A 14763-nucleotide genomic window follows, 5' to 3' on the forward strand; every position below is an offset into this window, starting at 1 on the left:
TCATCACGGTTTATAAAAAGATAGCTTTATTGCACAAGGTGTTGAGTACTCTTTTTTTCCCATTTTTGTTTTGTTTTCATAGAAAAGAAAATGTAGAGTTAAACGCAAGCAATTGCAAATTGAAGCAATGTTTCCCCATAAAAGTTCAAGGAACAACCTCTAAATTTTGAAAATGGTTTCAGTAATCCCCTTTTAAATTGGTCAATTCACCATTTTCCTTTTTCTTTTATAACCAGCAAAATTTTCAGTACATGCAATGCTGCTCCCCTCCCCACAAATGTGGATTAATAATTTATTAATGATTTTTAAAAAAGCAAACTCTAAATTTTGTGACAAAGTAAAAACAAACTAAATTACAATAATATTAAAAAATCAACCAAAAAAAAAAAAAAAAGGAGACAACTCAACCAAATGCCCTGTAAAAGAAGAAAACAATATATTTTTTTAATTATGCATGGTCCACTCTGACACGTTTTAACTGGTCCATAAATCAAGATAAAGCGGTGTCTGTATAATTTTATAGTCTTGCCGTTAAGTCCTCTTCTGTTTCATTACAATAGCTTCAGTTCAAAGTTTACATTGTGCCCTGGTTTCTAGTGAAGATGTCGAAAATAGTACTCATTTATACAAAACACTTTCCTATGTACACAAGTCTTCTATTATGGAGTAAAACATAAGCTGTATAAGTGGACAACGGGGAACGGTGGGGGTGGAGACGGGGTTCTGATTGATTGGCAGATGGGGAAAACGTTGGGGAAGTGGAACGTGTGAAGTTGGCCTTACAAACACAGGCAAAGTCAGTTTGAAAGTATGTTGTTGTATTTTAAGGAAAAATCCACCCCAGATGTTTCGTAAGCTGAAAAGCTGTCCAAATATAATAAAAGAAATAAGAATAAAATATGAGGACCACTTTATCCAGTGGATTGTTTTTTTCCCTTAATAAATGTTAGTGATTTTATCTTTTCTATACTCGCTATTTGGTACATAAACTTCTAAAACTGATGTATTATCATTAATATTAAAATGGAAATTTGAGTATGATTAGCATTTTCCTTACTATGTGAGTATGCTTTGTAAAATACATTGAAAGCAATTCAGTGTTCATATGTTTGGGTGGACAAAACAATAAAATAAAACATCTGCTATAAAGTATCAAAATAAGCTAAATGTTAAAACGCATATTATATGTAATGGCAAAATGTTACATGGACATTTATGGCCTACTAGAATTCTGGAAATGTTTGGAGGGTGGAATTTTCTTTAAAGACAGACATTACATTTACTTTAAGCAAACTGACAGAGGATCGGTGTTATACGGTAGAAGCAACTTCACTGAAGAACTGGGGAAAGCAGGTTGGACAGAACTTTATTTCATCATTCCAACCAATATCCATACAACTGGAGTAAGGAAGCCCCTGGTTGTGAAAGCAGGCCTGCCCCATTCCCAAACTCTTGTTTTTCTGAAGACAAGTATTTGCATAACTTGAAATGTAAAAGCTAAAAGAAAAGGCATCGTAACCATTAGCAACAAAAAGCAAAAATACATATCTCTCCCGGCTAGTTTTCAAATGAAAGGGAGCATGGATACATTTAGAAGCAGTTTTTAAACACCACTGTGTGGTATGCTCATTGGACTGCACTCCTGGAGTTTGGGAATGACTTGCTGTGACACAGATAGGAAACAGAAATACTTGTTGGTTGTTTGTTGTCATTAATTATAATTATAGGTAATGGCATTGAGTTTGTGAACACACCTTCAGAAGGTACAATACAACATAATACAAGATTCTCACTGTATAGACTGTCCTCGTTATACTGTTTTCTTTTTCAACACCACACTTTCTGCACTGAGCCATAAACCACAGTTAACCAGCGACACAATCTCACACTATAATTTGACTTTACTGTGCTTGTCCTTTCAGCTGCTACCTGCTGCACAGGCGGTACAGCTTTGAACATTTACAAAATCACAAGGGGTTCAAACCTCAGTTTCACCACTTAATTTTCTTTCACACAACTTCCTTTCGCTCTAAGATCTTCTGCCCATGGTTGTGCTACCCGTTTAAACTTCCCTCTTCTTTTTACTTCTTCTCTTCTGGCAATTTTTTTCACTCTGAGCGATTGTCTTGTGATCTTTTATATATATTTTCAATTAGAACGGCTTTTATATTTCTCTGCATTTTTTTCAATATTCATATATTTGCTATATATTTGAATAGAAATATATATGTACATACTTTTGAAAACAAACATATATCTTTTTCTTTTTTCTATTGCGAGAGCCCTGATGTTATGTTCGACCACTGAAAAACATGTGGAGCAACTCTTCTTTTTTTTTGGAACGATCTTTGTTATGGGATTAAGCTTTGGGAGAAGAACTAATAGTAATAATAAAAAAAAGATACAGTACCATGCATAAAGCTAAAAATAATTTCAGCAAGGTGGAGGGACTTGAAAATACTCCTTTTAGTTTCAAAGACCACTTATTTTTGAAGAAAAATCTCTCTGCTACTTCACATTATATTGACGCTCGATCCCTCTGATTATACTCTTAAACAGTACTGTCTGTTTATAAATTCAAGATTATGCAAATATGATTTTTCTTCATAAATCTCCATAAATCTGCTGCGACTTGCTTCTCATTCAAGCTGACACTACACATCAAATAGCATTTCTGCCCGTCTGTGCATATTAGACCTCTTCTCTCAGTCAGTCTGTCTCTTTGACCTGCCAGTAAGCTAGCAGTAGATCACAGTGACACTGTATGGATATGATGATGGACCGGGTGGGTAAAGGTGAAAGTGGGAAAGGACAGAAAGGGAGGAAAAGGGCACAGGTAAAATGGCTTAAAACAAAAAACATAATGGATATTGTGGCGCCATGATGAATCATATAATGGTCGCTTCCTTCTTGAGGAAGTTTAAGAGAAAAAGAGGGACCTAGTTCTTATAATCTGTAATAGCTCTCTTCTGAACCCACTTCTTTTCCTGTGTTTTTCATTTCCTAAGCCATGTCGTCAATCCAAAACAAAGTTCAAAATGCTGGACCAAATTAGGGTCGTTGCGTTACATCATCAGCATCGACCCATTATCCCCTTTCACAGGTACAAAATGAACATTTGTCAGTTTTGACACAGATGTCTGCCCAAGAGGTCAGCATACAGACTGATTTTAAAAAGGTCCATCGTTGGTGTGCCTGCCACATGCATACATTTATATACACACATATACACCCGCGCAAACACGCTTGCACGCGCGCACACACACACACGCACGCACGCAGGCTGTTGAAGGTTTCTGTTACTTGGATCCATTCTAATTTTCTCTTAGTGCACATGGGATTATATTTCCATCATCTGAAAATAAACAGAAAACTGATTTAAAAGAAAAAGGTTGGATTCATCTTGCACTTCATGATGCTTGAATTTTTTTCCCATCTTCTCTGCTTTGAGTCTGTTTAGAAAAGCATCAATTAAGACCACTATGCTGTATCATCCATTGCATGTATATGAAAATCCCTTTGTCTCAAATCTGATATTGAGACAACGGTCCATCCATTGCCTCTAATGTACGAATCCACGATGGAGTAATCTTTCAGAGCCAGTGTAACACCAAGGTTGGTGGTTAATGCATACAATAAAGCATCCTGCCATGGCACAATGCTGTGATATGAGCTCCTTTCCATCAGAGGCCAAAAAAGCAACATTTTTAAAAACCTAAAAATCTTAATACACATCTCTCTGAAACTCAAGCAACCTGGTTCATTCTACAGCTGTCTTGATCCAGAAAACAAGACAGTGCACGTGGAAAGCATTTTGTGCATAAGTACTGTGTCTTTGCCAGAAAATCAAAATATAGAGTTAACAAATGTGAATAAATCATCTATGTTTTGGCAAAGGTGTTTCCCAGGGTGATGAAGTAAGAGATAAAAATGACACAATAATAACAGAAAGCAATCAGGCAGAAAGAAAGGCAAACCCCTGTGCTGTGGAGACCCAACTCTGACCCCATCATATAATATTGTCAGTGGGAACCCAACCAGCCCCCTGCAGCCTGGCACAGCACAGGCACTGACAGGTAAGCTGTGCATCTGTATGTTTCTCACCCCAATTTTTCATAGAGGCTCTAGGCAAGCGATGGCTTGACCAGCATTCAATGAAGAGTTACAGTGACAGGCCGCAGTGATGACAGGCTACACCAGTGTGTAGGACTTGGAGTAGGCCCCCGCCCCTCCATCCCTTTGCTTCTGTAGTCTGCCTAAGCCCGAGGAGCTGCTCTCCAGGAGAGAGTCTCTGGATCCTCCCATCTTGGAGGAAGATGAAGATGCACCTCCAGGGGTCCCTCCTGTGGCCCCTACTGCCCCACCTCCACCGGAGGATGATGATGCCCCAGAAGCCGCAGCAGAAGCAGCAGCTGCCGCTGCACTCTGGGCTCCTGCAGCAGAGGAGCCAGGCATTGTGAGAGTTCTCTGGGGAAGTGTGGAGCTGCTAGAGCTAGCAGATGCCCCTCCACTCCCACTGCCACAACCACCGCCTCCTGTTGCCCCTCCCGAGGAAGCCCCAGAGGATGTGAGATTGGACAGACCAGAGTGGCCCATGGTTAGGGCCTGCTGTTTTGCAGAGTCCATAGTCACATGACGGCCCTGGGTGTGGTATGCACGTTGGGCCAGGCCACGAATAGAGGCTTCACGTGGTGGGACCACTGGACACGGGTCATGACGCTCTGCCTGCTTTCGAAAAAAGGGGTCTGACTTCATGTAGAGGGGTAGGTTGCAGTAGTCACCTGGAAGGGAAAAGTAAAATTTATCATCACTGCACAAGCTTATAGGATATAATGGATAGTATACTGTGTACCACAATAATTGCTATAAACTCATCTAATAATCAGAATACATGCATACTATCTACAGTCTACAATGTTTGAGTTATTTACAGAAAACATTTACTTACATGAAGTCTGATTTTCACAATACAATTTTAAGCCTTTGGCCATACTTTTTAAATTTGTTTTCAAATTAAAAATCCTAACAGACAAAAAAGAATCATGCTTAGAGGTGACAACTCACTCTTGGCGCGATGCGGAATGGGAACAGCTACATTCTTGCCACGGTCATAGTCTTGGGGTTTAGGTGGCGAGGCAGTAAAACGGCAGATGCCGGGCTCTGACGGTGTGCTCATGGACGTCATGCTGTCTGCATTGTCGTTGGTACCTGTAGTCATCTGATCAGATGAGCTGTCAGAAATAAAGCACTCTGTAATCTCAAATTTAGCATGTTGCAGGTGTTCCTCCAGCTTGGCATGCTCATATGCTCTTGCCAGCTCCTCGTAGGTGGAGGAGGCACTCTCTGTTGACACCATGCTGTTGCGCCCTTTATCTGTTCAAAAAAATAAGGAAAGGAAATGAAGGCAAGCCCCTTTCATCCAGGTTTATAAACGCTGCTGAGATGTAGCCTACTGCAAAATCACATTTGCTTCCTGCAGATAAATAGCCTTAATTGTATGTACATGCTAATGGCTGTAAGTGTCATTTCACCCATGTACTAACCTGTGTCCTGCGAGAGGCTGGCACTGTAGCTGTCACTCTCTGTGACAGTGATGCCATGCTGGGAGCCAACTGTGCGCCAGTCTGAGGTGAGAGTACGGGCTGGCGTAGAGGCCTGGCACTTGGTCAGAGTCCACTGACTAGAGTAGCGGTTCCTGATGCTGTGGGCTGACTTAACACTCTTCCTTGACACTGGATCTGATGGTAAATGGATGAAGAAATAAGAAGGGTTGGATGTTCACAGCCGGAATAAATCAACAAGAATTTAAAAATAAGAAAGATTGGTCTTCATATTTTGGTCCAGAGAACATTTGAATCATTCATGAAAAAATAATACTAATAACTCAATTGAACTGAGCAGAAATGTTGCATTTAATGAACATATTCAAGGTTAAACATTTAATGATATAATGGAGAGTGAGGAGTAAAAGCACATACTGGTTCCTGGCCGGATGTCAGACATGTCAATCAAAGGGCCAGTGTTCTGGATGAGGGCAGGATGATGGACAGACACACCAGTGCAAAAGCTCTGAGGGTTCCCAGTTTGGTTAAACTCTGTGTCTGTCACAGGGATAGTGGCCTTGTCCTCACCTATGACAGGCAGAAATATTGTGTGTCAACAAAATAACAATTAGCCTAACACCGCATTTCATGTAACGGTCATCGATTCGGTCCTCGGCATAGTTGTGTGAACATATGCGACAAGTCTCTCTTTCTCTATCTTCCTCTCACCGATTTGCTTGATGCCTTCTTTGTCCTCAATTAGCAGCTGCACTCTGGGGATGTCGATGTGCAGCCGTGGGCCCTGAGGAGGCCCTTTAACCGGGGTGTCGAAACTGCGGTTGTTTTTACTAATTCATAGATACAAGACGAGCACACACAAACATGCATAGTTTGAAGAAAATGGGAAAAAAAGTTGATTTTTGAGTGGATTTTAGGTTACGCTTAATAATATTTCAAGCTTAATTTGCTGAGAATACATTCCAGTCTTACCTGATCAGCATCTCTGCTAAGCTTTTGGCATCTAACGAGAACAGAGGATATAATTAATTTTTCATTTTTTTTTGACAAACAAGTATTCTTAGAATAAATGCTCTGCAGGCTGAATGTAATATTCTCTCTCATTTTCACCACTTATCTCCTCTCTTCTTATTTCTTCTCTCACCTCTCAGTCTCTTTAGTCTCTTTTCTTTGCGTTTCTTGCGAATGATGAAGAGCAACGCAACACCAAGTGTGACCAAGATCACAGGACAGCCAATAGAAAACAGCTTCTTGACATCGTCGTTCTTCTCCAGAGGGGATTTAATTGGCGGTATTGTGCCTGTAGAGATCAGTTTAATGTGCTTTCATAAGACAATATCATAAGGTACCCATTTTAATGGATTTCTCATTAAAACAATGCCATTTATCCAAAGTAAATGGCAAATGAAGATCATCTTGTACTCACTGCCATCATAGTCTAGAGTGGCAAACTGGGAGCTCTGGTTACCACAGCCAGCACTGTTACAAGCTTTCATCTTTAACTCATACCAGGTGGCCTCACGCAGCTCTGCCAGGAACACATCTGTGGTGGCGTTGGTGCGCACGTTCTGCCATGTCCAAGTGCCTGCACGAGTGCACACGACTCTTAATTACGATCACGTTTTTTTCAAGAAAAAATAATATATGTGTCTAAGTTTGGTCACTTTTCCACTGAATTTATATCAGGACATCTCCAATATTACCAAAAAATGAAAAATGAAAAAGGAACCACTCACCTTTCGGTCTAAATTCTAGCGTGACAGCTGTGATCGGACAGCCTCCACTGGCCCAGCCTTGCAAGTTGAGGCGAGCATGGCTGGAGTTAATGTGGGTGAAGACAGGCTGGTCTTTGTTGAACTGGGGTTCTGTAAAGGCAGCAACGGTTTGATGCAGAATATGCTCAGAATATTAAAACAATATTTGGAATGGCATTTCACAGGTAATATGGTTAACACGGGTCATCAGCAGCAGACCTGCACACAACATTCAGTTAAATAAACTAAATAATATATTGATGCAGTTACAGCAAAAACTGAAGCAGCAAAGTTTAGTATTGTATGTAATATGTTTGCATAATCTCTGAGAGGTTAAATATGCATTTTGTAATGACTACCAAATTTGAAACTGGACTGCACTATAAGAAGTTTAATGACAGCATAAACATCCCGCTGGTCAGTCATATCACTGACCATAAAACAAACCTTTCCCACTGCATTTTGAGAGCAGTGTACATTAATTTAAAGCCTTACTAATGACACGTAACCTTGCTTTGGAGCCATTTGTAAATGAAAAAGCATTAAATGTATCAAATGTTTTAATTCTGATATTTAATATTGAAACTAATTCGATATCATTTGAATAGACTGAAGCATAGATGAAAGAAAATAACCCTCCTGTAATAAAACACATGATCTATTCGTATATCATCTATTCATTCACATTTTTCAAAAGTCAAATCAAATTTTGAGATTGCGGAAAAGATACATTTAAAGGTGCATTAAACACTTTCAGTTGACGTTTTTTGTTGACCTCCTCACATGTGACCTGCTGTATTTTCTGAGTGTTATCTAGAACCCCTTTTCAAAAATAATTCCATTGTGTAAAAATATTTTTTTTTACTTGTCTGCTGTATATATTGTTTAAAGTCCTTTTCTGCCAGCTTCTCACCTCGCCCGTGAGTCTTTGCCTCAATGATCTCACTGATACGTCCGGCACCAACGCTGTTCTTGGCAGCCAGCTTGACTTTGTACCAGGTCCCACAGCGCAGGTTGTCCAATTTGAAAGAGCGCTCGCTAGAACTGATGAAAACATCTTTCCATTCCTCTGTGTTGTCTACAGAGTACTGCAGTACAAAACCTGCATAAGAAATGAGACATGCACAAAATAATAATGAGTTTTTTCTCAGTTTGATGCAAATCCCTCACTAATATAAAGTCTACTGAACTTTCAGACATTGGTACCACTGCTGGCCACTAGATGGCAATGTATGATTGCACTTCCCTTGTCCAGTTAAGCCTCAATTGGAGGATGGTGTAGCTGCTCTCTGTCTATGCCGCCATTAGTTACCTACAAACCCCAAGACTGGGATGGCGCTGACTGAGCATCTATGCAAATGAGGGCATGCAATATGGTGACTGTTTTTATAATCAGCTGCCTTGAAGAGCCAACTCCCTCCCACTCTGAGACACCTTCCATCTAATCCTCTGTCTTTCCTTCTGCCTGTATATGATTACGCATATATGACTGTCTCACTCTGAGTGTTTCCTTGTACTCTTTGTACCATCTTCATTTCCTTACTCTCTCTCTTTCTCTAACAGATGGTGCAATGGAGTCCAAAACGTTAAAAAGGGTTAACATGCAGATCGAGCAGTGTCTGTAAGTTTTATAGTCACCCTCGGTCTGTCACAGAACAGAAGAGGACACAGCAGAACATAACAGAAGATAGCACAGTGAACAGTACAGAACAGCACAACAACAGGCTGGAAGAACACTATGACTGACTGCTGTTGTACATAATATAAGATTCTCAGTGTATGGGACCAGTCTGCAACATTTGGCGATTTGTCTATTTAGAAATTATTTTATTTTTACACAAACTGGAAAAAACTCCTCATTACCAGCTGAAAATGGCTTTATTAGTGCACACTAGCATGTTTTTTCTGAAAGGGAATCATATACAGACATCAGGGCAGTGATACTGCAAAACAGGTGCGTGACAAGGAACTATTGCTGACAATGAGCCGGTGGATTTAGCGACGGGACTTTCCGCTATCACACAAGTTCTACAGAAAAGATTTATGGACACATAAGACTAGATGCTGTATGCAAATACTGGCACATCCCTATTTGAATACTAAGCTGCACATCCAGTAGAGGCTGTTTAAGTTTATGCATTATATCCTGTTTCAGTTTTGCATAATGCATGCACGCAAGTCTTTCTTGGGTCATCCTGGCAGCACGGTTTCCAAAAGGAGTATATTCTATTCAGTTTTGGAGGCCTTCATGTGCTGATTGCAAGAAGCTATTACTAAATGTCGTCTACTGAAATTTCTCTGGTTTTATTTGTTTGTTTTCATTGTCATTTATTCTGTAATCACATAAGGTAGAATAGCGGCTTTACCAAAACCATATATGGTGCTTGAGTGTGTCATATAGAGCAGTAATAAGTTAAACTGCCACAGCCTGACCAAAGGGAGAGACCCAGTCACACACACTGTGGCCATCTTCACATACAGCTCATCAATAATCAGCTAATCAAACAGACACACAATTAACAGGGAAACATAAAACCAAGACACCATTCAATAAACTAATAGGTCAATAGAGACACTACCAATAATGCCAGGCAGGAGACAAGCTGAGGCACGACAAACATGTCAGCTATAGACAAGAGGAAAGTAATGTGAGTACACAAGAGGAGAGACAGATATACGGCTTTCCTCCGAAAAATTACGCACCTCTTATAGAGCTGCCGCCATTGTCTCCTGGTATCCAAGCCAGAGTGATGGAGGAGGTGGAGGTGGTAGAGACGGTTAGACGTGGCTGGTCTGGAGGTACTGAGGACGAGGCACAGAATCTTATAATACCATGACTTATATTATCAAAGACATACTTTTGATGAGTTATGTATTCATTTTGGCAAATCTTAATGTTTATTACTTAAAAAAAGTTTGCTAGTGTGTCATTATAGCCATTCGCTTACCTTGCACCAAAAGGTTGACTATAATAGTGTCAAAGCCAAGTGTGTTTGTGGCTGTGCAGGTGTAGTAACCAGAATCCTCAGCTTTGACAGAGCGCAGCACCAGAGTCCCATTAGCCAAAATGAGACGCTGCCCATCTAGAGAAACTGGTATGGCTGTGTCCTCACTATTGAAGAGAAAGAGACACTGATAAGAGGACCTTCAGTCTATTATTAGGGTTAATTAAGTATCAGCAGCCACTTTGAAACACCTATGGTCATAAAAATTATTTAATATAATAAAAGATTAATAAAATTGAATTAATTCTAATCTATTTCTCTGATTAACAATGTTAATGATTTATTAATTTTTGCTATATCGTTATATGTTCTTTTGTCTTAGTTTTACTCATGAGGATGGACTCCAAGGGGATACAAGAGAAACTGGGACTTTTGTAGAAAGCTGCAGCAATAAGACAAACTTAGTTCTGTTCAATATTAACTTTATCTCATTATAACCATACTGGTGGGCCCTCCACAACAGTCCCAGCTTCTCTCGTGGCCCCTGGAGAAAATTAATTGCCCACTCCTGGTTAAGGTGGATCACTTGTGTTAAGATGTAAGTTAGGATCTGACTTGGTGTTTTGCATAGTTTCTAGTCTGAAGGTTTTCATAATAATTTTTAATGGCTCATCCAACCAGGACTGCAATGAAGCTGGAGGCTATCCCAAATGAAATTGGCAAGAAGTGAGGTACACTGTCTGCACATTACCTTAGCATGTGCACTTAATTGTCTGTAATCAATTCTCAGTGGAATTACAGCAGCAAGAACACTCTGCTTCAGTATTTCTAGTGTGGATTCTCACCTGTCTTTGGTCCATTTTATGGTAGGTGTAGGTTCTCCTACTGAGCTACAGGGCAGTCGCACCTCTTTCATCCAGGGAGTGGTCACGGTACCGCCAAATGAGAGGATTTTAGCTGGGGCTGGTGCAGGAGAGGAAAAAAGTGAAAGGTGTATAGAGGCAGAGAAATTTAATAAAAAGACCTTTAGAGCTAATTGCATTAACACTCAAGCAGCCCGTAAGACCAGCTGAGCAATAGACTAATTAATATGCACCAATCGGATGATTTGCTGTTGTCAAATAATTTTCAAATCCAATTAACAATCACTTGGTTTTGAACCAATACATCCCAGTGATAATGCATGTGCATACATTGATTTATCTTCTTGCTAGAATTCTTTTAATAAGCACAATTAACTGAGAGGAAATGTGTACTCCCTATAATTCACACTAGAATTTGTTACACTGGCTGGAAAAAAATAGAACATATATATATATATATATATATATACATATATATATATATATATATATATATATATGAAGAATACAAAGAATGAGAAGAGGGGATATGAAAAAAAAAGTCTTTCCATTCAGGCACATAACCCTCTTATTCTCTGTCACTCCCCTACCCTCTCTGTCTCGCTTTCTTTCCCAAGCTTGGCGTCTTAATGCTAGTGCTCTGGTGCACTTATGTTAAGGTTGAATGAGGTATTGAGTGAGCAAGCCTGGAGGACACTGTCTATTACAGCTGCCGATCAGCAGCACACTCCAATATGAGCACACATTAACAAACCTTTGCATCCAAGTCAAAGGAATGAACAGATAAAGAAAAGGCACTCTATTCATTCTTACGCCTTTATTCAACCTGGCCTTTAATCCAAAGCCTATTGATTTAACTGCCATTTTCATTTTCTTAAACACTTTGCCTCTCTATTGTCTTCTATATTAGTTAGCTCAGCTCTTTTTTCCTCCACCTGCTGTCCACCTCAGTTGCTCCCCTCTTATCATTTCCCTGGATGAGAGCAGTTTATCTGGTGCCCTCTGAACTCTAAAATTAATCGTGCACCTCTGTAACGTCAAAGCGAGCAGTAACACAGAAATAAAGAACGAAACTAGGGGCTGTGGAGTAGAAAATATAATATTGGGAATAATTACATCACATCTACTATCAAATAAAAACACATGACATGTGCAGCAAGATTACAGTCCTTTATGGCGTAGTGTGTTACCAATGGTATTCTTGGTGACTGCAGTCCCAAAATGCCTTTAGATCACTAACAAGCTTCTGCTGTGTAGTTTTCTTATGATCATTCTCACCCCATGAGGCAAGATCGGGCTCACACAGATTGGCTTGCCAGTCTGTGTGGCTGGGTCTGGGATCAATTACTTATTTATATATATACAAATTTATAGACAAATCAGTGTATAACTTTCATGTAATGTGCATTTGTCCTGGATTTTTTTGTCTCTCTTCATTAAAACAAAACGTCCATAAAAATTAGAGACTGTTCATTTCTTTGTAAGTGAGCAAACTTATAAATTCAGCAGGGGAGCAAATAATTATTTCCTCCATTGTGTAGCAAACGTAATGCAGTAAGAAGATGATGGGGCATGTAAAGCAAAACATCCTTTAAAAATGCTTATTTTTAGTTCATGAGTGGTGCAGTGGGGTGAAGAATAGTCGGAGAGAAAACGAGTGGTTTGTAGAGCAGCACCACTCTAACAGCGGATGTATCCTAATAGTTCCTGAGAGAGAGGACAGAAGCAGGGGAAAATAAACAGCAAAAAGAGGGCACTGTTTGTTTCTTCCACCAAACAAAAGTCGGTCAAAAGATTACTTCACAAATTTAGCATTGAACCTCGATAAAATTATCAAACTTAAATTTTGAGGGTCTTTTATCAACAGTGGGCACTTCCACTAATCATGGGTCTCCCTTTCATATCGAGGGACTCACCTTTGGCAGCTGGCTCCACAGTGACCTTTTCGCTGAAGTTACCTCGGCCTGCAGTGGTGACGGCTGCAGCCCAGATCAGGTACTGCTGGCGGTGGTTGAGGTGTGTGATTCGATAAAACAGCAGCTCTGGATTAGCTTCATACTCACTTGGGAGCTAGAGAAAAATGAAATGAGAAGAGACATTGTTGATTTGGAAGAACAAACTTGATAATGTCCTAAAATCATTTCACTTGATTAAAACTGTTCGACTACCTCTTACTGCAATTATCTAATCAGCCAATGGCACAAATTAATGCATTTAGATATGTAGACATGGTCAAGAAGACCTCCTGAAATTCAAAAGTGAGCATCAGAATGGGGACTCTGAAAGTTATATGGTTGTTGGTGCCAGACAAGCTGGTCTGATGATTTCAGAAACTGCTGATCTACTGGAAAGGCGATGGTGTAATGGTGCGGGCTATTTTCTTTGCACACTTTTTATCCTTTTGTACCAACTGAGTACCGTTTAACAACACAGTCTAGCTGAGTGTTGTGGTTGACCGTGTCCATCCCTTTATGACCATCGTGTACCCATCTTCTGATGGCTGCTTCCAGCAGGATAGAGTGCCATGTCACAAAGCTCAGATAATCTCAAACTGGTTTCACTGTACTCGACTGGCCTCCACAGTCACCAGATCTCAATCCAATAGAGCACTTATGGGAAGCGATAGAACAGGAGATTCACATCATAGATGTGCAGCTGACAAATCTGCAGCAACTGTGTGATCATGTCAATACGCACCAAAATCTCTGAGGAATGTTTCCAGCACCTTTTTGACTCTATGAAGAATTAAAGTTGTTTGAAGTCCAAAAAAGTGCACAATGAGACAAAATGGGCAATTACAATAAAAAGAGTCTGGATTGGTTTGGAAACATGTAGCACTTTAACGGTACCTTTTCAAAATAAAAAAAAAAAAAAAGTTTTATAGCATTTCTCCGAAAATTTTAAGTATATTCAAGGTAGCATAAGATAAAATTTTGGGGATTCCAAATACAAGATTGTTTGGAGAGGCTGGAGTGATGTGATGAACTGAGTGAACATCGTTTTAACGTGAACCAATTATTTTCTTCCTCATTTTGTATCAGTAACACAGAGACTAAGATGGGCTAAAAGTTAGACAGGTTCTGAGGCTTATCATAATGTGGTAAGGCAAAATGGTATGAAAGGATGACGCTGGAGGGAGGGAGGGAAGGAAGGCAAGCGATGCTTGAGGAGAGAGAGGCGAGAGGGTTGGATTGGGGGAGTGAATCCCACTCCCTCGCCTTCTCCGTTCTCCTCGGGGAGGGCAAACAGAGATATGAGAGAGGAAGACAATAGGGGACAGACAAATGAGTCAGTCAGAGATATCATGAACAGTCATACACTAATGAGGCCTATCTACTGCAGGCATCAGCAGTGATGGAGAGGAGAGGAGAGGAAAGTAACACAAACAGACAGAGGAAGAGGAATGGTTACCCACAAGCAGTATGAATACACACCAATACATATGCATGAATGTACTGAAACACAGGCACACACACACACACACACACACATAGAGCCGCATACATGACCTGGAGGTGGATGTGTAATTGCAGTGTGTTTAACCCAGCCATGTGTCTCCTGTCTAGACATATACGCATCACTGTCCCCTTAACACACACACACACACACACACACACACACACACACACACACACACACA

At 40.1% G+C, this 14763-nt stretch overlaps 1 protein-coding gene across 1 annotated transcript in view; it reads right to left on the reverse strand.

The window, feature by feature from the left end:
* Positions 1-3: 3 nt before the first annotated feature.
* LOC102293530 (Down syndrome cell adhesion molecule-like protein 1 homolog) overlaps positions 4-14763 on the reverse strand; it is a 97626-nt gene continuing 82866 nt past the window's right edge. Inside the window, exons 22-35 of the mRNA XM_014330056.2 lie at positions 13040-13193; positions 11106-11223; positions 10264-10427; positions 10019-10117; positions 8229-8417; positions 7298-7426; positions 6988-7146; positions 6706-6861; positions 6534-6564; positions 6273-6391; positions 5979-6131; positions 5544-5738; positions 5065-5373; positions 4-4781 (exon numbers count right to left, since the gene is read on the reverse strand). Coding sequence (XP_014185542.1) covers positions 4192-4781; positions 5065-5373; positions 5544-5738; positions 5979-6131; positions 6273-6391; positions 6534-6564; positions 6706-6861; positions 6988-7146; positions 7298-7426; positions 8229-8417; positions 10019-10117; positions 10264-10427; positions 11106-11223; positions 13040-13193 — 2565 coding nt within the window. The 3' untranslated portion in view covers positions 4-4191. The remainder of the gene's footprint in view (positions 4782-5064; positions 5374-5543; positions 5739-5978; positions 6132-6272; positions 6392-6533; positions 6565-6705; positions 6862-6987; positions 7147-7297; positions 7427-8228; positions 8418-10018; positions 10118-10263; positions 10428-11105; positions 11224-13039; positions 13194-14763) is intronic.

The sequence above is a fragment of the Haplochromis burtoni genome, unplaced genomic scaffold (genome assembly GCF_018398535.1).
Source record: "Haplochromis burtoni strain Fernald_Lab_line unplaced genomic scaffold, NCSU_Asbu1 Contig_15, whole genome shotgun sequence".
NCBI lineage: Eukaryota > Metazoa > Chordata > Actinopteri > Cichliformes > Cichlidae > Haplochromis > Haplochromis burtoni.